The 27,191-nt window shown below is 37.9% G+C and overlaps 1 protein-coding gene across 1 annotated transcript in view; it reads left to right on the forward strand.

Annotated features, from left to right (window-relative positions):
• The window catches only part of LOC103604821 (histone deacetylase 9-like), a 114,823-nt gene that overhangs the window by 47,254 nt on the left and 40,378 nt on the right, over positions 1–27,191 (forward strand). The window contains exon 6 of the mRNA XM_008589401.1: positions 14,325–14,432. Coding sequence (XP_008587623.1) covers positions 14,325–14,432 — 108 coding nt within the window. The remainder of the gene's footprint in view (positions 1–14,324; positions 14,433–27,191) is intronic.

Consider the following 27,191-nt stretch of genomic DNA (forward strand, 5'->3'; position numbering starts at 1 on the left):
GGCACGGTGCTACCTGCAGAAGAGAGAAGCGCTTTTCACTAAATCGTGTGTGTATTGCAGGACATGAGCCGGGGAGGAGTTTTTACATTGCATTTTAGATTTTTTTTTTTTTAGCCAAAGCAAAGCCCTGTTCAGAAACACATCACTATAGGATTAATTTGTTCTCATTCCTTAATTTATTCCCTTGAACAAATTTATTAAGCATCTGTTGTGTGTCAGACACCCATAGTCCTGCACTTATGGCACTTACACTAGCTCTCATGGTATGCCATTAAGAAGAGAGCTATAGAACAAACAATATAAACGATCTTTTTAAAGTTCATATCTGTATTCACATACCTAGGGCTTCCATAACAAAGTTTCACAGGCTGAGTGACTTAAACAACAGAGATTTATTTTGTCACAATTCTGGAGGCTATAAGTCCAAGACCAAGGTATTGGCAGGCAAAGGCCTCTCTCCTTGGTTTGCAGGTGACCATGTTCTCACTGTGTCCTAACATGCATGGCCTTTTCTCTGTGCACATGCGTCCCATGTGTCTCTTTCTCTTCTTATAAGGACAACAGTCATGTTGTATTATGATCTCATTTTACTTTAATTACCACTTCAAAGGTCCTATCGTCAAATACAGTCACTTGGGGGATTAGGATTTCAACATATGAATGTGGGGGACACAATTCAGTCCCTAACATTATCGATGTCCAGGATTGACTTTGTTTGGAATTCCAGTTCTTCACCATATCAACTATGTAACTTTGATAAAATTACTTAACCTCTTTAAAGTTCAATTTTCTCTTCTGTAAAAGTGACTAGTAATTCATTTATTAGGCTATACTGAGGAATAAAATAGGTAATGTTTGTAAAATGTTTAACAGTGTTCGGCATCTAGTAGGTGCCCAATCTCTCTCCCTATGTCTTTCTTTAGATGCTAACCAAAGATATTTACTTCTTGCTTTTTGAGGACAATAAAATTAACCTTATCACCCTTTCGCTGAATCATTAATAAATTAGGCTTTTCTCTCTTCTGAACCTCACTCCTCCCATTCCCTTTTTCACCATTTTCAGAAACAAAATATCTACTGAAATCTTCAGCTCTACTGCTAAGAGTAGAGGATTAAGAATAAGAAAAAGTTGAGCTTCTTGTATAGCTCTTACATGGGAAAAAGTAGTGATTCTATTTCCTAAAACAAACAAGAAGTTTGGTTTGCAGATGCCACTTTATGCAATGTACAGGGCTTAAAACAGAGTAAGTTGCTGAGAAAAATTAAAACTAAAATATTTTAGAAATGAAATGAACAAAAATGATTTCAGTAATTTTAAAAATATTTGATAATTTCTGTTACCCAATCAAGATGCAATATGCAGAAATACTTGGTTCACAATAGATGACCCACTTAAAAAAATACATTGTACCTGATGCAATGAAAAAGTTAAAAAGATATTTAATTATTTTTACAGTTTAACTTTTATACAGCATGTCTAAAATGTCACGCAATCAGTACTGTGATGAAAAACCTCTATTTCTTTGTTGAGTCTGGTGTCTGTCAGTAGGTTTCTTGGGGCATCTGATCATTATTTAAGCTTAAACTCAATTATTCAGAAATGCCCCATGGCCCTAGCAGCAGCCTAGCATAGCAGCAAGAGCTTACTAAAATGCTTAGTTACTGGGTGAGGAGTTTTGTTTCCCAACTTTCAGGGTGAAATGTTCAAGGCATCGGAGGAAGAATCGTGTACACATTAACCATGAACAGTGCATATGAAACCTGTTTTGTTAATGGGCACAATAGTATTATATTTAACGCTGGGAATATTTCCGAAAGGAATCAGAAAGCTGCATTTAGATTATACAAAGGAGACTGTGCCTAAATTCCTTTTCTTCTAAGTCATTCCCTTTCCATTTTAAATACCTTCACATCCACTTTCAGGACAGGTAGCTTAATTTCTATCATGTGTGGCTTTTCAGAACATTAGCTTTGTTTCGAGTGCCAATGATTGAGCTATACTGGATGTGCTTGGAAAACTGCAAAGGCCCGCATTCATTCAGGAAACTCCAGTTGAACTAGATCCATATGTTGCTAAAAAAAAAAAAAAATGTAGCTTTCTGATTGGAGGTAGTTTCTGGCTTCCAGCATTATCACAGATGATTTTTGTTCTTTGATGTGCTACTAAATGGAAAGTAATGTTAGAACCAAACTGTGGGATTTTTTTTTTCTTCTTTAACATTTACTTAGAGCTTACTACATCCAGCAATATGTTGTATTATGTTAAGCGTTTTACATGCACTGACTAATTTAATGCTGACAATAATCCTGAGACAGGTGGTATTATCTCCATTTTTCCTTGGGGTTGGATCAGTTAATGACCTTGCTCAAGTTTTAACAGTTTGTCAGTGGAAGGGATGGGTGTCAATTTCTCTAGCCTTAAACTCAACAGGATAAATAAGATGTAAATGGCACTAAACATTGATGATACCCTCACCAATTATACCACCTAAATGAATGGGATAAGAAAGAGAAGTCTTTGTCCAAAAGTTGGTTCTGTGTAATCTCTGTTAAAAAACATATTAGAAGCCCGACAGTTTCTCTAATCCTGAGGTTATGAGAACCTCTAGGTATAAATTATTGGTGTACTACTGAGACAAATTATTGATAGTCATTTTCTCTTGTACACCTTATCTTGATAGTACTAATTTATTAATAAAAATTCCAGAAACACATTTCCAGTTTTACTTCTAGCTTCATCTTTTTCTCTCCTTTCTTCCCAAATAGAGTTCTTTCTTTGTAAAATTTGGAAGGAAAGTCCTTTCTCCATGAGATTAGTGCTTCCCAAATTATTATGCAGAGAAGGACAAGGTTTTGTTTACTTATGTTTTATTTCCCATGTGTCATAGAGCAATACTGTTACAAAATGTAATAAATATAAATTACTAAAAATAAGATACAAAAGGAATACAAAACAAAAACCCCAATTATTTTTTATTAGATTCAACAGACCGTGTTCTGGTCTTATCCTCAGGCAGAGACTGGTATTCTTTATGAACACACCTCCTTAAGCATTGGAGTAGTGATACTCCCCAAGTGCCCTAACTTGAGAAATCTCCTTGAGTTAAGCTATGATGGTTGCCACACAAGGAATCAACCCAGTTAGTTCCTCTGAGACACTTTTTTCCCCCCTTTTCTGCTTAGGAATTTTCATACTCTGTGTAAAAATAAATCTACCTGCATAGCAGAAGTTATGGGCTGGCAGGCCAGGAGCCATATTTAGCACACAGATAGGTTTATTATAGCCTGGTTGGGGATTTTTTTTTTAAGTGAGTTCTTGTAAATATCTAAGACTGAAAAATTGCACAGAAGAATACAGTATTTAGAACTGCTAATGAAATACCATGAAATACCATGCTATCATTTTCTTATGATAAAAATGGGTTGGGCCGGCCCAGTGGCTCGCTCGGGAGAGTGCGGTGCTGATAAAAATGGGTTGGAACTGTATAGCCACTGCCCTTTTAGACAGGGCATGGACACTCCAGTCAACCATAGTTCCAACCAGAGATCCCCCTGCCTTCCCATTTACCTTACATGATGTTAAGTCTACATGACCAGTCTGGCTTCGGGAGTCATTGAACACATGTCTACTGCTTTAGCTCTAATCTGTATCCCTTGTATATGTGAATCTCTCCAGGTTCTGTTTTTGTACTTTGTTCCTGTTTGTGACTCTGCTTGGTCCCAAAGTGTTTATATTGGTCACCGAATCCTTTCACCACCAAGAAAATTCTTTTCATCCTAGTTAACATTTCAATAAGAAAGTTGTTGTTATTGCTAGTTTTTGAAGCATAAATTACATGGCAATGTATATTATTTGGCAACAGATCTAGCTATGGTAAATTACTTGGAACTTTGATTATTTTGTGTACTTCCCATCATGCTTTTATTTTGCTGTCCATTTTTATGTGGTCAAATTCAGAGTGAGCAATAAAAAACGACAAAGCAAAACTGAAGGCCACTAGGTGCTTGCCCAAAAGATTTGCAGAAGTTTGGAGGTCTCTGAATAAGAGGGGCATTCAGTAAACATCTTTATGTTTTTTACAAAATCCTGAGTTGGTCATGTATTTTTATCATTTTAATTCATGTTCCTAATTCACAGTGCAATGAAGAAACCATAGAAAAAATGATTTTGAAATGTTGTACCCAACTCTCAGATGTTCAAAATGTGTTTCAAAGGGAGTGAATAATTGGGAGGGTGGGTATACTCAGAAACGATGCTTACATGTTTTCATTCAACAAACTGAATCATGGCCACCCCAAGGCAGCCAGCTCTCCATGGATTCCCAGCCTGCCCTGTGTGCAAGGAAAAACCCAACATTCTCGTGAATAACCGTATCTCCAGGACCTGTCTTGAATAGGTAGAAACTGCCTGGGTTTTTGTTTGTTGGTTTGTTTTGTACAGGTGCTCATATATGTATGATGTCTCTCAACCTTGTATTTTGCAACTGATGTTATATAATTATCTCTTTTTTAAAATCCTTAAAATAAATTGCAGTCCCTTCTTTAATGTATGAGCAGAAGAGTGGGAAGAAGTATAAAAAATTTCACCTGGCCCTGTCACTAACATTTGTAGAACTTTAGAAACCAAGGGCAGACAATGCTTAAAAATAAGTTTGCAACAGCATCAGTTCTATTCAGGAAACAGAATCATTTGGATATACTCAGGGAAAGGGCAATATTGTGTTATTTTTGGTTGTATTCCAAGTAAAAAGCAAGAGATGAACACAACTTTAAGAAAAGTAATAATGAAAATATAAAGCACTTTCCTCCTGTTCCCTGTCTCTCCTTGCCCCCTTACCCTCTGACCTCCCTCTCTACTTTCTCTTTCTGCTTCTCCTTCCTACTTTCTCTATATTTCCCTTTTATTCTTGCCATATTCCATACAGGATTTAAAGCAGCTTTCAAAACAAACATGCATAAACAATGTGTCTTTTTTTAAAAAAAGAGGTATGGCAATCATTCAAAAGTGGAAATACAGTGATCCAGGAATAAGATTTAAGTTCATACTGTAGTAGCTACTATTTTTACTAGTGGAGGACCACAGATTTGGCTTTGCTATTTCTAGCAGCCACTATGAGGAAGGCAGTACTGTTATTTATATGTTTCTCAATATTTCTAGGGCAGGATTTCTCAACCTTGGCATTTTGATATTTGGGACCAGATAGTTCTGTCTTGTACGTGCTATCCTGTTACATTAGAAGCCAGTAGCACACCTTCCCTTCCTTAGTCACGGCACCAAAAAATGTCTCCAGAAATTGCCAAATGACCCCTGAAACAGCAAAATCACCTTCATTGAGAATTACTGCTGTAGAACAATGGCAAAAAAATTACAACAGTCAGGAAAAACCCAGCTATTCCAGGTACGACTTGTAACATTTGATTGTTAGTATACTTTATTGAATGGGTAGAAGTTCAATACATTTAAAGATAAAACATTCATGTAGGTCTTAGATAACTTATTTAATTAGAAAACTCTTTAACCTTTCTAACTGGACTGAGATGATACCGCATTGTGGTTTTAATGTGGCTATCATCAACAGGACAAAAAATAACAAATACTGGCGAGGATGTTGAGAAAAAGGAACCTCCCTATATTGCTGGTGGGAGTGTAAATTGTTGTATAGCCACTAAGGAAAACAGTATGGAGGTCCCTCAGAGAACTACAAATAGATCGACCTTATAACCCAAGCTATCCCACTAGTGGGTATATGCACAAAGGAAATGAAATCAATACATTAAAAAGACACCTGCACTCCCATGTTCATCACAGCACTATTGGCAGTGGCCAAGAGATGAAATCAACCTAAATGTTCGTCAACAGATGAATGGATAAAGAAATGTGGTATATACACACAATGGCATACTACTCAGTTATTAAAAAAATGATATCCTATCATTTGTAGCAACATGATAGAACTGGAAACCATCATGTTAAGGGAAATAAGTCAGGCACAAAAAGACAAACACCACATGATCTCACTCATATGTGGAATCTTAAAAAAAAAAAAAAGTAGTTCTTACAGAAGTAGAGAGTAGAATAATGGTTACCAGAGGCTGGAGAGGGGAGGAGGAAAAGTGGTGGACTAATGGGTACAAAACTATACTGTCTATCCTAGTATGTGCATGTATCAAAACAACACACCGTACCCCACAAATATGTACATGTTAAAATAAAAATGAATTAATAAATTTTAAAAAAGAAAAATTTAAATTCTACAAATATGATTAGAACTTTTTAAAAAAATAATTTTATTATTAATTTTACTATTTGGATTTTGATTTTACTAGCATAAAAATCAATATAGGTTAAGATCTCTTATTCTTCATTTCTGGTTTTCATTCCAGCTCCTCTCTGAATTTCATGTATAAAACTGCTTAATCATCACATCTATTTTAATGGTGGTTGGTATGAGTTAACATAAGAGCTTTGCACAGTGCCTGCTCTTAACAAGTAATAATCATTAGATGATAACTATTATTATTATTCTCATTATTATTTCTAAGTAATAGAGAATAAAATGTTATGGAGTAGGGGACTATATAATAAAACTGAAGACATGAACTGTCCATATTAATTTTCTATTCAGTTTCCTGAATTGCACTCAACTATGATTTTGAATGAATGAGATCACATTGCTACTATTCATGTTCCATAAATAATGTTTAATTCAATGCTCCTCCCTATTCTCTTCCACTACCACTTAGAAAAATTGCAACATGTTCTTCTTTCAAATGTGGATATATTGCATAGTGGCTAAGCTTTTATAAATAGATGTGTAACGAGTGCTTTATTGGCCTTACTCTCCCTCCTATTACAGTTCTTCCATGCCTTCACAGAGAAAGCATCGTCCTCATTATTTTAGGAGCCTCAGGTAATATGTCTCATATGAATAATGCCTTATGCTTCTGAGTGAAGGACTTTTTTCCCATGTCCCCTTCCTTTCCTTCCTTACTTCCACCTTCTTCCTTCCTTCCTTCCTACCTTCCTTCCTTCCTTCCTTCCTTCCTTCCTTCCTTCCTCTCTCTCTCTCTCTGTCTCTCTCTCTTTCATACTGATAAGCCTGCTGCACGCTGATGATTCCTGTAACTGATATTTTGGGGTCATCACGTGGCCAGTTGCTCTGGATTCCCTGAGTTCCACAGAGAAGTGCAGGATGTGCCTCTCTCTTTCTTTTAAGGTTATTATTTTCCAAATTGATACCAAAGTCTTTTAATTAGAGTTTAAAATGTTTTGCCTATTTCAGTTTCTACTTACAGCTTAACGCCCTGTCTCTTTCTACCCTACTGAGTAAATGTGAATCTCTGGGAATATGGGCTGGGAGGATCTCAGCCTCTGTGACAGACTCTGTGCTGCCTTCAGAATCATGCCTCCTCCTCTGATGACCAAATCATCCTTATGTACCCATCTTGTATGACTCTCACCCAAAGCCTAGTTCCACCCTATCTCATGACATGTGATCAGTTCCTAATGCAAGAAGACTTTTTGTGGGACAGCCTCACCTAACTTTTCTGAACCCCTGTTTTGGATACATGTTAGGTCCAGACCCTCCTACATATTTATAAAGTGAGTTGAACTTTAGGGGGGAACTCTTTCAAGATTGATAGAATTTTATTCTGACATTAAGATAAGGCCTCTGTGGACATGTTACTTGGCAGGCTACTAAAACTGCCTTCATGTTTTACATATTAGTTACATTATCAGAAATATTTGTAAATTGAAAGCATATTGTTTTTTAGAACGGCACATAAACAAAAGCTTGGTAAAGATTCCAGAAGAATTTTGAGGAGGGCAGTAGTTTAGATATTGTGTTATTATTTCTAAAATACAATTCTACCCTGCTAGCCCATGTATGCAGCCTATTGTTGGGGGCTTTCACCCAGAATTCTGGCTGGACTTTTTCCCCTGGCATCCAGCACAGTAAATTCCTGACCTTGAAAGTCAAGAACGTCTTAGGAACGCTTCGGTCCAAACTTCTTATTGGTTTTTCACAGCACTCCACAGACTTGATTATGTGATGCACTCAGTTTAGTGCAGACTTACTGCAGAAGTACCAGTTGTGAGTCAGAGCAAAGACTAGCTTACCACGCTGTCTACTTTCCTGAAGCGTTTTCCTCTCATTTGCTCACACGTCACTTTCTGCCTCCCTTGCTTCTTTTGCACCTCTTGCATCTGCCTTTCTCTAGTCTCCAAGGACCAGAAGCGATGGCTTTTAGGTTTTTCTTCCTCTCATCGCATCCTATACGTAGCCTAGTCAGCAAGCCACATGCCTGGTTGTCACAGGTAGAAAGGGTCTCTTCTCTGAACCATCATTCAAACAAGCAGTGACAGTATTCTCTTGGTGTTATTACTAACAGAGGACTATGATCTGAGACAACCAGGCTCAGTCCTTGATATGCAAAGGAATTTGGAAAAATATGATCTTTCACCACAAAACCTAGATTTTTATGCATATTGATGCAAAATTCTATTTTGTATGTCACTTTCTTTACATTTCTTCTGTATCAATCTTAATCTCCCTTTCAGCTCATATACTATTGTCCCCAATGTGTGCATGCACACACACACTCTCTCTCTCTCTCTCTCTCTGTCACCAGGAAGAAGAATAAATTACTGGACAGACCAAGGAGAAGTTCATGTACATGGAAAGAAAAATGTTAAAAGCACATTTTTTACAAAATATAGTAGTTCTGGTTTTAAGAATTTGCCTTATGTGTCTTAACAACTTTAGCAAGATCTTCCTAACCGGCTAGTGTGGTCAGCGGCGTTGCTCCCTGATCCACCACTATTACTTTCCCCTTTGCCTGGTATCATCTATTGCATCTCACATTATTTTTCATATCTAGAGCCATCTCTGTGCCACTGCCCTTCAACTTCCAAATACTAGAACACCTGTCTTCTTAAGTACATCTGGTCTCTAATTGAACCATTATTGTATTTCCTTTTAGCCCTTAATCCTGCTTATCTATATCCATCTCAGTCAAATTCTTTTTGCTTTTTCTCCTTCCCTTCCAGCCCCCAAATATCTCATTCCATGCCAGGTGCCACTAGCAATTGATGAACTCAAACATCTTCTCTTACTCAGAGTTTTTTTTTTTTTTTTAACTGTCAAGAAGTCCTGCAGTGAGGCTGGCTGGTTGGCTCAGTTGGTTAGAGCATGGTTTCATAACACTGAGGTCAAAGGGTTTGGATCCCCATACTGGCCAGCCAACCAAAAAAAAAAGTCCTGCAGCAGTTGAAATCAGGGGTCTGATATGGAGGTGACCATCTTATGTCATCACCAATATAGGGAAATGTTTTTGATAATCTCTCCAACCAATAAGAGGGACATAGAAGAAAGAGTAATTCCTTTTATCACTGAGAATGGCAGGAAGTGAATATGGGCATCTCTTCTGGTGACAGGGATTAGAGTAGAGTTCATGAGCCATGCATCCTGTTTTATCATTTGAACTCTTATAAAATTGTAAAATGGCAAATACACATGGATAGCTTTTGATAGCTAATTTCGCCCTGAAGGACGATTTGGAGCATTATGTCTTGAGAAAGCATGCTTGTAAATTAACTTATGAATGAGATTTTGGAATATAACTTTGCTGTGAACTAAATTGTGTTTCCTCAATATTCATATGTTGAAGCCCAAACTCCTAATGTGATTGTATTTGATAGGGGTTTTAGGAATTAATTAAGGTTAAATGGGGTCTTAAGGTTGGTGTCCTAATCCAATAGGACAGGTAGCCTTATAAGGAGAAGAATCCAAGTATGAGAAAAGGACATGTGAGGACATAGCAGAAAGATAGCCATCCGCAAGCCAAGAAGAGAGTCCTCACCAGAAACTTAATAGGCTGGCTCCTCGATCTTGGACTTTCCAGCTTTCAGCACTGTGAGAAACAAATTCTTGTTCTTTAAGCCACCCAGCCATTGGTATTTTGTTATGGCAACCTGAGCTGAATAAAACAAACCTGTTCATAAATTTTGAATTAAGTACGATTACTCATTTATGAATAGATTATATCCACAAAATTTGACCTAATTACTATTATTATTACTATTTAGTTATAAACTAAATATATGTCGAACATAGATTGAAGTGTTATTTATATAAATATTATTTATGTTTAAATACAAGTAAATGAGTGGGTGATAACTCCCATAGATTCCTAAAGAAAACCTGTTTAGAGATAAGCCTAACTTGGAGTATAGATCAAAACCTGAAGCATCCATTCCGCACCTATGTGCCCAACACTCTTTCCAATCAAAAACCATATCTTCTTATAAAAAACAACCCCCATACTGCAACTCATGATGGGTACTCAATGAATGTGGACTGAATCGAAGCAAAACTATCTTGATTAGAAGTTTATACACCAAAATTAATGACACAGACGTGAAGTATTATCTCTACAAGAATACTTTCAGGCAGATAGAAAGGTATGAATAGGCAGGTAGAGGTCGCACGAAGGTATTTGTGGCTACCTAATGTCCCTTATTATTATGGTTAAAGAAACATTGTTCTCAGGTGCTGGAATATTTTTCTAGTCAAATGTAGTATTTATAATCTTGGAATGAAATATGCTACTACTTTAAGAAATAAAGAAACAAAACTAACAATGTATTCCAAAGTCAAGTAAAAAGATGTTAGGAATTATATGTGTTTTTCTTAAATACATTTTTAAAATCGAAACATAATTGATTAAACATATTCATGGAGTGCAGAGTAGACTAACAGTATTTGTGTACAGTATGTGATGATCAATAAGTATTATTAGCATGTTCATCATTACAAATTGTAATTTTTTTGTGTGTCCCTTACCCAGTGACTCCCTAACCCCCCTCACCCTCCCCCTTTCCCACCTCTGGTAACCACAGGTCTGTTCTCTCCTTCTGAAAGTTCAACGTCTTACTGTGATCCTTCTTTCTTTCTTTCCTTCCTTTTTTTTTCTTTCTTCCTTCCCTCCCTTCCTTCTTTCCTTTCATTCTTTCTCTTTCTCTCTTTCTTTCCTTCCTTCCTTCCTTCTTTTTCTTTCTTCCCACTTATTAGTGAGGACAAGTGGTATTTCTCTTTCTGTGCCTAGCTTATTTCACTTATAATTTTCTCCAAGCGCATCCATATTTCTGTGAATGGCAGAATTTCATTCTTTTTTATGGCTGAGTAGTATTCTACTGTGTATATATAACACATTCTTCTTATCCAATCATCTGTTGATGGACATTTAGGTTGGTTCCATACCTTGGCTATTGTAAATAGAGCTGTGATGAACATGGGAGTGCAGGTATCCCTTCGACATGATGAATTCCATTCCTCTGGGTATATACCCAGTAGTGGGATTGCTGGATCATATGGAAGACCTATCTGTAGTTGTTTAAGAAAACTCCATACAGTTTCCATAGTGGCTGCACTAATTTACAGTCCTATCAACAGTGTAGGAGGGTTCTTCTTTTTCCACATCTTTGCCAGCATTTGTAGTTCTCTTTTTTTTATAATAGCCAGTCTAACTGGGGTGAGATATCTCAGTGTGGTTTTGATTTGTATTTCCCTGATGCTGAGTGATGTTGAGCATTTTTTCACGGGTCTGTTGACCATTTATATATCTTCCTTTGAAAAATGTCTATTCATTTCCTTTGTCCATTTTTTAAATTGGATTATTTGATTTTTTACTGTTGTTTGGGTTCCTTGTATATTCTGGATATTAATCCCTTGTTGGATATGTAGTTTGTAAATATTTTCTCCCATTCTGTAGGTTGCTTTTTACTGTGTTGACTGTTTCCTTTGCTGAGCAGAAGAAGCTTTTTATAAACCTATTTATAAATAATAAATCCTATTTGTCTTATATTTTCTTTTGTTTCTTGAGCTTTGGGGGTCTTATTCATAAAGTCTGTGCCCAGTCCTACAATCTGAAATGTTTCCCCTATGTTTTCTTCTAAGAGTTTTGTAATTTCAGGTCTTATATTTAAGCCTCTAATCCATTTTGAGTTTATTTGGGTATGGGATAAGTGGTATGGGTCTAGTTACATTCAAATGGACACCAGACCCTAATCACTTGCCCTCTAAATGGAAAGTTTTGTTTTTTACTGCACAATATAATTCAGTAGTTATTAAGTTTCATGTGGATATACCAAGGTGAAAAATAAAAACCATTATTTACCTTGTATTGTATAGTTTTTAATGAGTTATCACACCAACTCAAAAACCACATAGAGGTAACATATAGGTAATATATATACATATATATGTGTGTGTGTGTGTGTGTGGTTTTTGAGTAACCCAATAAGTCTTTTGGGATTTATTGATTTATTTTATCTTTGCTTGCCTTCCCAATGACTTAGAATCTGATTAATGCAGGCTTTCCTATGGCATTTTAGCTCTGTATTGGTGTGACAATTGGTTAAAAACTATGCAACACAAGGTAAAAAATGGTTTTTATTTTTCAATTTGGTATATCCATGTGAAGCTCAAATAACTCTACTTATATTGGTTCAGTAAAAAACAAAACTTTCCATTTAGAGGGCAAGTGACTAGATTCCAGTGTCCATTTGAATGATTCTTTCATTATTTAGCTAATAGTGTTGACTATGATGGTGTTGACTATGACAAGGGCTGAATGTTTTTAGAAAGCATGCGTTTCTTTAGTAGTATGGTAGAAAGGCATATGCTGGCAAGGTCAGAGGTCTTTGTGAGGGTACTAGGATCGGTGGAGTAGCCTCTCTAAGACACAGTGTGCTCAATCAATAAACACTTCTTAGACCTCCGCGATGTGCCAGGCAGTACAAAATGAGTTTAACAGTAGCCGAGATAGTAGTACTCATCTTTGATCATCACTTACTCATTTAATCCTCACCAAAATTACATGCAGATAGTACTTTAAAAAGTTGGCTTTTTATAGGTAAGGGAATCAAGGCACTGAGATGTTAACAAATTGCCCAATATTACAAGGCACTGAGATGTTAACAAATTGCCCAATATTACTCAGGATTTAATGATGAAGCCACAATTTCTCCCCAACAGTTTGATTCCAGAAACTTCTCTCTTTACTATTGTTCTGTTGCTTAAAGGATCTTAATTTTCTATTTATTTATGTATTTATTTATTTATTGTTCTTATTTGTTATTTATGTGTTTATTGTTCATGACAGCATTTAAATTGATAAGAACCTTATGAGAAAAGACATGTGGAAATATTTAGTACATTGTGAATGTGTGTTATTATTTATTGTATTTGTTCCATGGATTATGCCTCTTGAATTTAATTCTCATTTTTTTATTTTTAAAAAAGTCTATTTTTAAATGTAGGATTCCCTATTTTGACCTATTTGGGAAGTCTTGGTATTCAGAGTTATAATGTTTTATTCCACTTCCTAGTGCTTCAAGTACTTTGTGTCCTAAAATTAGAGACTTCTACCATCTGCTACTGTCATTTTTAATATTATGAAATAGTCTATACATAAAATTATTATGATCATTAGAAATCTGCTACTGTTGCGCTTTTCATATTCTTATTATATATGTTATCTTATTGCATGCATGAAAAAGAGGATTTTATGAAGGGAAATCGGAATATGGGTGCATGCTTTATTTTGCTAATAATGTACTCTAATGTAGAAGTAACCATGTATTTTACTGGTCTATCCAATTTTAATAATACCTGTTTGCACTTCCTCTTAAGCTTCTACTTTGAAAATCAAATGGCTCCTTGCTATTTACTCTTGTTAATGTTTTAATGTGAGGACCACACACCCCTCGCACTTAGCAGGGGAACCTGAGCTGTGGTCATACTTCCAACACACTGCTGTTGCTACCTGCCTAATAATTCTCTTTGGCTCCCTGTAAACCTGCAGTCAGGAAAGTATTTGAATTTCCCCCCTCTAGCACTTGCAAATCCGATTTTTATGTATAACTAAGTGCTCTTAGTTTTTACTCTATCTACTACTGGGGCCTGGTTTCTAGCAGGCCTGTAACTAAGCCAGATCCGGCCTATGTAATTCTGTTTGTAATGAGAAATCTAAACAGGGAATAGCAGTGAGGCATGGCAGGAATGTGTTTCCATTGGAGAAGTCAGTGTGGGGAAAAAATAAGCAAAGCCATGTCCAGAAGGCCTTTTCAGCTGGCCAAGACGGAAGACTAATGTTATTGTGCACAGGCTATTACCCTGCCAGCCCTTCCTCACAGATTTGCTTTCTCTCTCTGTTCCCCTCCCCCCAATTCCCCTCCCCCTGCCTCCCTCTTTCATCTTTCCCTTCTCTTTCGCTTTCTTCTTCTCTCATTCTTCGGGCTCTGCTGACTGTTTGCTCAGGTGGACAGTGACACCATTTGGAATGAGCTGCACTCGTCCGGTGCTGCACGCATGGCTGTTGGCTGTGTCATCGAGCTGGCTTCCAAAGTGGCCTCAGGAGAGCTGAAGGTGAGGTCTGGGTTGCATTAAGTGTGGGAAATCCAGAGAAGAAGCTGAAACAGGGATGTTGTTTGTGAATCGTGGGGAGTGTGGCATGGTAATAAAAGGAAAGAGGCAGAGGGAGGAAGCCAGGGAGAGGGCCACTAAGGTGTGATAATAACTCGTCTGTAGGTAGATAGTGGCTCATCCAGCTTGCAGGGCCTTCCTCTCCTCGAGAAAACTCTGTGGTCAGACCACTCGGGTGTATTTTTAAGAGCATAGGAATGGTGAGTAAAGCTATGGTCCAGGTTAAAAATACCCTTAGTATATACATATCTGTCATGCCATCCTGGGATTCTCTTTTGAAGTGATTTTAAAAATATGATTACCAAGGAGTTACATATAAGCTCAGAATACCACCCAGAGAGAGGGACAGGGTTGGGGGAGAAAGGTAAATACCAGACGGGAAGGATTGGGAGGAAGGAGGAAATTGTTGATTAGGAGGGTAATGATCCAGAGTATGTTTTTCCATGAAAGAACTTCAAAAATGAGCCATGCTTTATTGTTCTTTTCTTTTTATGGTCTCTTCTTTTCTTCATCATATGAAAAGAACAATGTCCAAACCCCAACGTTTCCCAGTCTAAACAATTTATAAAAGCCGGAGACCTGACAGACGTTGACATTTTATTTGGTATTTTAACAGTGCTATTTAAAGGTATGCCATGTGCGTCTTGAATGCAGTTACCCCAATAAACTTTGTTGGTGCTCACACGGCTTTTTAATGCACTAGTTCACACACTTCATAATGCAATCTGGTTGGTGATTGATTTGATATTTTTAGCAATAGTGGGGCTTAAGGGAAATATATTATGACCAACAACATATGCACTGTGAGTTTGGTTAATCTAAGATAAAATCTAATTAGGATTATTTTTCTTTATGTCTAATGGATTTTTATTCAATTACACCAGACCGTTCCACTTGTGATTAAAAATATAGGGTAGGAATGTGCACTTAACAATGCATTGTCTGTCCCAGAAGTCTTTGATCTGTCTAAGAAGTCAGGCCTACAGAAATATAAGGGTACTTCAAGAAGTTCATGGAAAGATTTGTATTATCTTTCAATTCTATTTTTCACAAACTTTTTGGAGTACCCTCATATAATCTTGGTAAGGTGAACTGTATTTAAAAACTAGATGTGCCTATGTGCATTTCACATGATCAGTATCAGAATATTAATTGCTCATCTCCAGGGACTTAGGGGCCATCAATACGGTGCTTACTATTCAGTCTTATAAGGTGAACTGTATTTAAAAACTAGATGTGCCTATGTGCATTTCACATGATCAGTATCAGGATATTAATTGCTCATCTCCAGGGACTTAGGGGCCATCAATACGGTGCTTACTATTCAGTCTTTACATTTGCTAATGATCACCTAAAAAGTGGAAAGGAATCAGCCTATGGAGAGGTTTTGGCTATCTCCTAGTAGAAATTTAGAAATAATTCTTCCTGTTTGAATGATGTCACTTGTAGTACTGCAATAAACTGACATTTTAAAAGAAGAATATTAAAGGGTCTTATTTTCAAAAGAATTCAAATGGCAGACAACAGCCAGGCCACAATACTATAATTTTCAAAATTATGCTGGTACAACCCTACTTGTTAACAAAGATAATTATTATGTTACCATTCACATTTCTAATTGTTTTATGTTTTTGGAAGTTTAAGCAATAATTCAGAAACCTTCCCAAGTAGAATGCCCACATGTTACTTACACTCATCAAAATCATCATTAAGAATTGCCAAATGTATGCACGAAGAAAGTTGAACAAAAACCTAATTATATTTTTAGGAGGTACCCATTTAAAATAGCCAGTTACAAACAAAGCATCAACAACGTATAGTATGGACATACTGACCACCAGCTGTACTAACATTCACTATTTATATGAAGAGCAAGGATTTGTGCAAATGCCTTTTCTCCTCCTGGTTAAGGAATCAGCAAGCATGGTTTAATAAGAAAAGAAAAGAAAAAGAATAAAGAAAACGAGCCAGCCTAAGCATCAAGAAATCTTGGTCCAAGCTGTACCACCTAAATTTTGTGTCATTTGTGGCAAATCACTTAATTTTTCTGGGCCTCAGTTTCCTGTTCTGCACAATTATCAAGGTGGAACTAATGTTGAAGGTCATTCATGGCACTGACATTTTGAGCTAATTACAAATGAAAAATGGGTCTGATTCTCAATTAGACACACTATGGCATACCAAAGAGTAGCTATTCCTACACTAATTTCAGCTTGCTTTGGTGAGCATTCCAGATTTTTGCAGCTGGGTTATCTTTCTGGTTAGTAAGTCCAAAGAAAAGTCCAAAACAGTGATGATCATAACAGATGCACTGTTGACAGGTCAAGGAGACTAAACCCTTGGTTGCTAATAATTTGGGTAGACCTACGGGGTGCCCTAGAGGAAAGGTAAAAATCACAAGCAATTTGGAGCTACAGTGAAGAATGCACACATAAATGAAGTACAGAGCCATGTTTAGGAACCCCTGGTCAACCAAAATAATTACTAAGTGTCTACTTATCCTAGACTCAAGTATGACAAGCCTGCTGGCCAGGAGCATAATACTCAGGGCTAGGGAGGAATAGCGAATCGTATTCAAATCTGGGAAGGAAATAGGGAAGCTTATTCAAGGACACAGGTAAGTAATCCTCTGATAAGACATGTAAAAAGAAAAACTGGAGCATTTTGCTTTTCATTTTCTGCATCTACATTCAATTCTTAAATGTTCTACATAATTCTTCTGATAAATCAATACCTTAATAAAATAACATTGGCATGTTATAATACTGCATTTTATGAGACTGCACTAATGTTGATTGGAAAATAGAAAAATTTAAGAGCTTTATTTCAAATAGGGTGGGCCTGGATGTAGTGCTGAACTGAGATGGGAGATAGCTGGAGGGAGGACACTGAACTCCCAGAGGATGGGGACATAGGAGAGAAGTAATGTCCACAGAAAAGGAAAATGCCAAGGACAAAATTTTATTACCTGGAACTTTTGCTTGATGCCAAATTTGACCATAACCACCCTCCTAACTTTTGACAGGTTCTGTCCTTTCTTCACCTGGGGGTACTGATGAGCTGAAGGAATTAGAAGAATGAAGCGGGCACAGGGGGTGGTTTTAATGTTGATGCTTAAATGGAACATGCGCAGCAGATGATAGCAGTAAATTGGCATATTTTTGACACATATTTTTGAGTGGACATGCTCAGTGGAGTTCAGTGGAACTTATGGGGATTTTCATGCTTTCCAGGTTTTCAACAAGATATTTAAAAAAATACACACAGGTAGAAGTGTTTTGAATCTACAGATGCTGAAATCGGCTATTTCTAAGATTCTGGTACTAAGGAGCACACATTTTCTGAAAATGATGAAATGTTTGGTGTATTGGAAGTTAAAATTGGAAGAATAATTATCTCAAAATGGTTTTCTTGTTTTATAGAATATTTTAGAGTGTGTGTCTAGGACCTAGGAATATCTCTAAAAGGTGGACTTTTTTTGACTTATCTATAACATAGGGCTCAATACTTATCAAGATTAACTATAAAAAAGATTAACCTTGATGCTGTTTTGACAATGTTACATTGCCTTCATAAAAAAGTTAAAATTATTTTACCTGTCTGGACATTTCTGTCAAAAACAAGTCCCCCCCAAAATATCAGACACCCAGTTATCTGAATGATGGATGGATTTATTAATGTTTTTGGACATTTCTGTCAAAAAAAAAAAGTCCCCCCCAAAATATCAGACACCCAGTTATCTGAATGATGGATGGATTTATTAATGTTTGATATTAATTGTGATGTGATGTTGCTAATAATACCTGCTATTTATAGAGTATCTACTGTAGGCTGGACAGTTTATACGTAGTCTGCTGTTATTCTTACCATGTCCCCTTGAACTCAGTAGCACCAATAGGTCACTGACTCAAAGACATCGAGTAACCTTCAAGATCCTGCACACAGGTTGTTAAATAACAAAGTCTGTAAATCTCATAATCCATTGTTCTCTTTCATAAATCATTGTAAATTTCATTATCCAAGAGACTCTATCAGGACTCTGTTACCCTTGTAGCATACATATATGTAAGAAAAAAAAAAGAGTTAAATCCATCTATCTTGAATTGTCTATATCCTCTCTTTTTACTTATAAAATACTTCATACATACAAGAAGGTAAAAGTTGCATTCTTAACTTATGAAGTATAGTGATCAAATAAATACTCGTGAGCCCCTCATCCAACTGAATAGAAATTTGCTCACACTCATGAAATTCTCTCAGTACTATAGTCATTAATCTTTTGTATTTTAAAAATTATTTCCTCCCTATTCTTTAATATTTTTAAACATATTTTTGACCCTTATGAAAATGGAATCTTATTGAATGTATCCCTCAGTTTTCTTTCCCCCCCTTAAAATTATGGTATGAGGATGTATCCATGTGAATGTATGCATCTCTGACTGATTCATTTTCATTGCTATGAACTATTCCTTTTGCACCGTAATTTGTTTGCTTATTCTTCCATTGGACATTTTAATTGTTTCCAAGTTTTTGCTCTTTCACTATGGCATAATTAAGAGTAAAAGAGCCAACTCCTAGGCTAGCTACATAATAAAGTTCAGTAGGTAATGCCAAGTGGAGTTCTAAAGTCATTTGGCCACAATGACACCAGCAAAAATGTCACTTTAGACCTCTGAAAAATCTTTTCTCTATTAAAGTAATGACAAAACTGGCAAAATATGTCAGGATAAAAATTTTTTTAAAACTCTGGAAATTAACTAAAGGCTGTCAACTGCTCAGGAAGCATGTTTCAAAAAACAAACCTGCTGACATACTGGCCAATTACCAAAAAACCAACCAACCAACCAAACAAAAAAAACAGCTGAATCTTGGTTAAGAACAAATTGAGCTTTGTCATTTTTTAACTTGCTTTGTTCCAATCTTCCCCTTTCTAGCTCCATGGTAGCCTTAACAAATAACAGCCTGCATTCTCAGTAAAAACTAGTTACGTTGTGGTTTCCACAGGGGGCTTAATGGAGTTGGAGCTCCTTCAAAGCCTCATTCCCAGAGAATCGTCATTATTTGACTTGTCTGGTGCTTCTCTCCACGACACACTTGCAATGCTGTCTTTTCTGGCCTCTGATGGAGTTCACCCAGTGTGAAAGTCTTTTTCCCAGAAGGATTTGTTGAAAAAAATTAAAGGCAATTAATTTTATGGCTGCCTGAAGTGGTGAGTAACAGTGGGGCAAACAATAGCATAACCAAAAGCTTCAAAGGAAAAATTGAGGAATGAGATGTGCATGAAGACTATACAACGCCTCATCAGACTCCTGAGAATCTAGAAGGCTACATGCATGATAGGACTGTGTTCTGTGTTCATGTTCAGGAAATACCTGAGATGGCCCTAAGCTCTCATCTCAAGCTGACTTGCAGGCTCTGCTCAAATAGGAAGTGAAGGCAAAGGTGTAGTTCTCAGATGCCTGGCTAGGAATTGAAAGTGTGCCCTAATACATACACACAGAACCCCTTGACAAAGGCGGGGGTACTTACTGGTTCCAGGCATTTTAGGAAACCTCTGTCTAAGTTAATGAAACAAAGACTTCAGTGCCATGTAAAACAGAGTACAGATTTTTTAGAATTAGTTCAGAAAACTTACTAAACAAACAAAACAAGAACAAACAGTAACAACAAGTTGTATTAATCCACTTCTGTTGCTTATAGCAAAATACCTGGAACTGGGTAATTTGTAAGAAAACAAAATTTATTGCTTACAGTTTCAGGGACTGGGAAATCCAAAGTCCAGGGGAAATATCTGGTAAAGGCCTGGTGACAGTGATGAATGGGTCACACATGGCAGAAAATAGCAGAGCAGAGAGAGAGAGAGAGAGAGAGAGAGAGAGAGATTCTTATGTGCTCTCCTTTTAATGTCCTAAGAACCACACCCCTGAGCACCATTATTAATCGATTCATTACAGCATGGTCCTAAGAATCTAATCTCGTCTTCAAGTCCCCACCTTCCAATTACCATAGTAAGATTTCCCACCGTCTTTACAATGTCACAGTGGGAACTAAGTTTTGGGGGGATATCAATCCACAGCATTCTGCCCCCAGCCCCACAAAACTCATGTCCTTTTCACATACAAGTACATTCATTTCCTCCCCCTAGTCCCAAAATCTTAATTTGCTTCAGTCCAAAAGTCCAAAGTCTCAAGATCCCATCTGTGAAATCAAAACAATTTATCTACTTCCAAAATACAATGGTGGGACAGGGTACTTCAAAAAGGGAGAAATAGTCCAAAAGAAAGCAGTAATTGGTCCCAAACAACTCTAAAACCTAGCCCGGCAGTCATTAAATCTTAAAGCTGGTGAATCGTGTATCTTGACTTCATGTTCAACATCCTCTGCACACTGGTGGAGGGGTGGGGCCCCCATGTCCTTGGGCAGATCAGCTCCTGTGGTTTTCCTGGTCTCAGGTTATGTTTTAGCTCTCGCAGGCTGGTGTTGCATGCTAGTAGCTCTACAAGTCTCCATGGTGGTCCTGCTCCCATGGCTTCACTAGGCATGACCTTGGTGTTTTTCCTCTGCTGCAACTCCAACCCTACATTTCCACTCAGCATTGCTCTAGCAAAGGCTGTCTTTGGCGCCCCTGCCCCTGCAACAGATCTCTTCCTGGGCCCCCAAACTTTTCCATAAACCCTTTGAATTTGGAGAGGAGGCTCCCAAGCCTTCACAGTTCTGGCATGCTGTGAGCCTGCAGACATAACACCACATAGATGCCACCAAGCCTTCTGGCTTGTGTCTTTCAAAGATATGGAGACAGCCACACCTGAGGCCAATTTAGCCACAGCTAGTGCAGCCAAAGCAGCAGGGGTGCTGGTATGGGGACCAGAATCCCTGGGTTGTCCTGGGCAGCAAGCCCGTGGAGGACACATCAAGCCTTTTCCCCAAGACCATTCTGTCTCCCTAGGCATTTAGGACTGTAATAGAAGAAGTAGCCTCTGAAATGCCTTCAAGGTTTTTTTTCCCCTTTTTTTCATAATCCCATTCTTCTGTACTAATCTCTTTAGCAAAGAATCACTGGACGGCACCCTTGCTCTTGTGTCCAGGCTGAAAATTTTCCAATTTTTTGCCATCTTCTTTCTTTTGAATTATAAAAAAGAAACAAAATATACTTAAAATATCCAAATGAAAATCGATAAGATGCCAGAAGTAAAACAATACCTTTTGGTAACAACCCTAAATGTAAATTGATTAAATTCCCTATTCAAAAGACCCAGACTGGCTGATTGGGTCAAAAAGCTAGTTCCAAATATATGGTGTCTACAGGAGACTCACCTCACCTGTAAAGACCCACCCAGATGAAGAGAGAAGGGATAGAAAAAGATATACCAATCAAATGGAAATAAAAAATGAGCAGCAGCAGCTATTTTTATATCAGAAAAGTAGATTAGAAACCAAAATCTCCAAAATATAAAAAGAAGAAGGCTAAGAAGACCACTATATTAATGACAAAGGGATCTATCCAGCAAGAACACATAACAAACATAAATAGCTGTGCACCCAACATTGGAACACCCAGACATATAAAGTAAACACAATTAGACCTAAGGAGATAGATAGACCCAAATGCAATAATAGATGGAGACCTGAACACCTTTCTCTTAACATTGGACAGATCATTAGGCAAAAAAATCAAAAGAAAACAATGATTTAAATTGCATTTTAGACCAATGGACTTTGCAGACATCTACAGAACATTTCATCCAACAATCACAGAATATTCATTCTTCTCATCTGCAAATGGAACATTCTCCAGGATAGACAACATGTTAGGTCACAAATCAAGCCTCAAAAAATTTTTAAAAATTTAAATCATTTCAAGTATCTTCTCAGATCACAGTGGATTAAAACTAGAAATCAATAACAAGCAAAACAGTGGAAAATATACAAACACACAGAAATGAAACAATATGCTCCTGAAATACCTATGGGTCCAAGAAGAATGTTGATGGAGTTTGGATGTGTTGTCCCCTCCAAAACTCATGTGGAAATTTTATCTCCAATGTGGGAGTGTTGGAAACTGATTGAGTCATGGGGGCAGATCCCTCATGAATGGATTAATGCTCTCATGAGTGAGTTCTCGCTCTGTTAGTTCCTGTGAGAGCTCATTGCTTAAAAAGACCCTGGCACCTTCTCTCTCTCCCTTGCTTCCTCTCTCTTGCTTCCTCTTGCCATGTGATCTGCTTGTACCCACTGGCTGCCTGCCACTTTCCGCCATGAGCAGAAGCAGCCTGAGACCCATGGCAGATGCAGCTGTCCCAGAATTGTAAGCCAAATAAACTTCTTTTCCTTATAAATTACCCAGTCTCAGGTATTTCTGTTATAGCAACACAAAATGGACTAAAACAGAAAATTGGTACCAAAAGTGGGGTGTTGCTATACAGTTACCTGAAAGTGTGGATGCAGCTTTGGAACTGGGTAATGGGGAAAAGTTGGAGGAGTTTGGAGGACTTAGAAGAAGAGAAAAAGATGAGGGAAAGTTTGGAATGTCTTAGAGACGTATGTGGTGGTGAGCAGAATGCTGATAGACATGTGGACAGTAAAGGCCATATGAATGATGAGGTCTGAGTTAGAAATGAGGGACTTATTGGGAATTGGAAAAAAGATAATCCTTGCTACACCATAGCAAGGAACCTGGCTACATTGTGTCCATGCCCTTGGACTTTGTGGAAGTTGGAACTTAAGAGTTGTGAGGGCCGAACCTGTGGCACGCTTGGGAGAGTGCGGTGCTGGGAGTGCAGCAGCGCTCCCGCTGTGGGTTCGGATCCTATATAGGGATGACTGGTGTGCTCACAGCGCTCACTGGCTGAGCGCAGTGTGGCTGGTCTCAAAAAGGACAAAAAAAAAAAAAAAGAGTTGTGAACCAGAGCATTTGGTCAAAGAAATTTCTAAGCAGCAAAGCATTAAGGATGCTGTGTGGCTACTTCTAACAGCCTGCTCTTGAGTTATGGCAGCAAAGGCATAATGTAAAGTCAGAATTTAAAAGGGAAGAAGAGCATAAAGTTTTGGAAACTTTGCGGCCTGGCCATGTGGTAGAGAAGTGGAGAGCAGGAGAAAAATGCAAGGGTGAAGCTGATAAATTGTTTGCTAAAGAAGCTGATAAATTGTTGTGGGGCAGCCAGATGTTAAGAACCAGGACAATGGAAAAAATGGCCTAAAGGCATTTGAGAAGTCTGGAAAGGTGCCCCACCCATCACAGGCCCTGAGACCTAGAAGGACTGAGTTATCCTGGAGGACAGACCTGGGGTGCAGCTGCATCCAGCTCCCTGCATCCTACTCCCTGCATCCCAGCTGCTCCGGCTGGAGCAGCCCCAAACGTGGTTTGTGCAGCAGCTCTGGAGAGTAGAGGCCCAAAACCTTGGTGGCATCCACGTTGTGTTAAGTGTGCAGGCCAGCAGGACAGGTTAGCAGTGGAGGCACGGCAGCCACCACCCAGATTCCAGTGGATGTATGGAAAAGCCTGGGGGCCCAGGCAGAGACCTGCTGCAGGGGTGTAGCCATGGCTGAGGCCATCTACTAGAGCAATGCCAAGCAGGAAAGTGGGGTTGGAGACCCCACAGGGAGCCCACACCAAGGAAATGTCTAGTAGAGCCAAGGCAGCAGGACCACCATGGAGACCCCAGACTTATGGACCTACCAGAGTGGAACACAGGCCTGGAAAAGCAGCAGGCAAGGCTGCACCTGGCAGAGCTGTGGGAATGAGGCTGCCTGATGCTTTGGGGGCCCAGATGCCCAATTGTGCCCAGGATGCAGGACTTGGAGTCAAAGAATATTATTTTGGAGCTTTAAGACATAATGTCTGCTCTGCTGGGTTTCAGACTTATTTGGGGCCTGTTTTTCCTTCCTTTTGGCCTACTCCTCCCTTTAGGAACGGGAACGTATACCCATTGCGTCTTGGCAGTAGATAAATTTGGTTTTGTTTTTCAGGTTCATAGCTGGAAGGACTTTTGCTTTTGGTCTCAGATGAGACTTTGGACTTTGGACTTTTAAGTTGGTGCTGGAGCAAGCTAAGACTTTTGGAACTGTTGGGATAGAATGATGGTATTTTGTATGTGAGAGTGACATGAGTTTTGGGGAGCCAGGGGCAGAATGATGGGGTTTGGATGTGTTGTCCCCTCCAAAACTCATATGGAAATTTGATCTCCAATGTGGCAGTGTTGGAAACTGATTAAGTCATGGGGGCAGATCCCTCATGAATGGATTAATGCTCTCCCTGGGGGAAGGGGGATTAATAAGTGAGTTCTCACTCTGTTAGTTCCCGTGAGAGCTCATTGCTTAAAAAGACCCTGGCATCTTCTCTCTCTCTCTTGCTTCCTCTCACCATGTGATCTGCTTGTGCCTGCCGGCTGTCTACCACTTTCCACCATGAGTAGAAGCAGCCTGAGACCCATGCCAGATGCAGCTGTCCCAGAATCGTAAGCCAAATAAACCTCTTTTCCTTATAAATTACCCAGTCTCAGGTATTTCTGTTCTAGCAACACAAAATGGCCTAAAACAAATGTAAATAGAAAATCAAAAAATTTCTCAATACTAATTGGGATGTTCCAAAAGCACAAGTAAGAGGAAAGTTTATTACAATAAATGCATACATCAAAAGAACAGAAAGATTTCAAATAAACAACCTAATGCTACACCTCAAAGAAGTAGAAAAAAAGAACAGTCAAATCCCAAAATTAGTAGACATAAGGAAATAATTGAAATCAGAGCAGAACTAAATCAGATAGAAGCCCCCAAAAGACACAAAAACATCAATGAAATAAAAAGTTGGTTTTTATGGAAGATAAACAAAATAGACAAACCATTAACTAGGTTACCTAAAGAAAGAAGAGAGAAGACCCAAATGACAAAAATTAGAAATTAAAAAAGAGACTTTACTACTGATAACACAGAAATACAAATAAACATCAGAAACTATTATAAACAAATACATGCCAACAAATTTGAAAACTTGGATGAAATGGATAAATTTCTGGACACATACAAATTACCAGGACTGAACCAAGAAGAATTAGGAAATCTGAACAGACCAATCACAAGCAACAAGATAGAGGCAGTAATCAGCAACCTTCCAACAAAGAAAAAAACAGGACTAGATGGCTTTACTGTGAATTCTACCAAATCTTTAAAGAGGAATTAATACCAATTGTCTTTAAACTATGCCAAAAAATTTGAAACAGGGGACATTCTCCCAAACTCATTCTATGAGGATCACCCTGATACCAAAACCAGACAAATATACTTCAACAAAAAAATTATAAACCAATGTCTTTGATTAACATAGATACAAAAATCCTCATTAAAATATTGGCAAACAGAATTCACCTCCACCAACAAAAAATTATACACCATGATCAAGTGGAATTCATCCATAGGATGCAAGATCGTTCAACATACAGAAGTCAATAAATGAGATACACCACATCAACAAAATCAAGGACAAAAACCATATGATTATCTCAATAGATGCAGAAAAACCATTTGACAAAATCTGACATCACTTCATGATAAAGACTGTCAGTAAATTAAGTATAGAAGAAAAGTATCTCAGCATGATAAATTCCTTATATGACAAATCCACCACCAATGTCATCCTAGGTACAAGATAAGGTTTCCCACTCTCACCACCCCGGTTAACATCATATTGGATGCACCAGCCAGAGCAATCAGGAAAGAGAAAGAAATAAAGGGTATCCAGATTGGAAAAGATGAAGTCAAACTGTCCTTGCTTGCTGAGGGCATGATCATATATATAGAAAAACCTAGAAATTTTACAGAAAAACTCTTAGGGCTGATAAATGATTTTAGTAAAGTTGCAGGATACAAAGTCAGCACACAAACATCAGTAGCATATTTATACTCCAACAACAAAGTAATTGTAAAAGAAACCAAAAACCTAGCACATTTATAATAGTTACACTCCCCAGAAAATAAAAATAAATAAAATAAAATACCTAGGAATCAATTTAACCAAGGTAGTGAAAAATCTCAACAATGAGAATTACAAATCACTGTTGAAAGAAAATTCAAGACTACAAAAAATGATGGAAAGACATCCCATGCTCATGGGCCAGAAGAATTAACATTGTGAAAACGTCCATACTACCCTTAGCAATTTACAGATTCAATGCCATCCCCATCAAAATAACAATGACCTTCTTCATATAGAGAAAACAACCCAAACATTCATATGGAACAACAAAAGACCCAGAATAGCCAAGCTATTCTAAGCAAAAATAAATAAATAAAGCTGGAGGCATAACACTACCTGATTTCAAACTATACTAAAAAGCTACAGTTACCCAAACAGCATGGCACTGACATAAAAACAGGCACTCAAATGAATAGAATAGAATAGCAAATCCAGGAATCAACACACAAACTTACAGAAAACTCATCTTTGATGAAGTCACCAAGAATATATATTGGGGAAAACAATACTCCTTCAATAAATGGTGCTGGGAAAACTGGACATCCATATGTAGAAGAATGAACCTAGACCCATACCTCTCACCATATACCAATAAGAAATTGCAATGGATTAAATATTTAATATAAGACCTGAAACTATAAAACTCCTAAAAGATGGGCCAGCCCGGTGGCGCACTGGATAGTGCGCCGCTTGGGAAGCGCGGCGGCACTCCCGCCCGAAGGTTTAGATGCCAC

The sequence above is a fragment of the Galeopterus variegatus genome, unplaced genomic scaffold (assembly GCF_000696425.1).
Source record: "Galeopterus variegatus unplaced genomic scaffold, G_variegatus-3.0.2 Scaffold5415, whole genome shotgun sequence".
Taxonomy (NCBI): domain Eukaryota; kingdom Metazoa; phylum Chordata; class Mammalia; order Dermoptera; family Cynocephalidae; genus Galeopterus; species Galeopterus variegatus.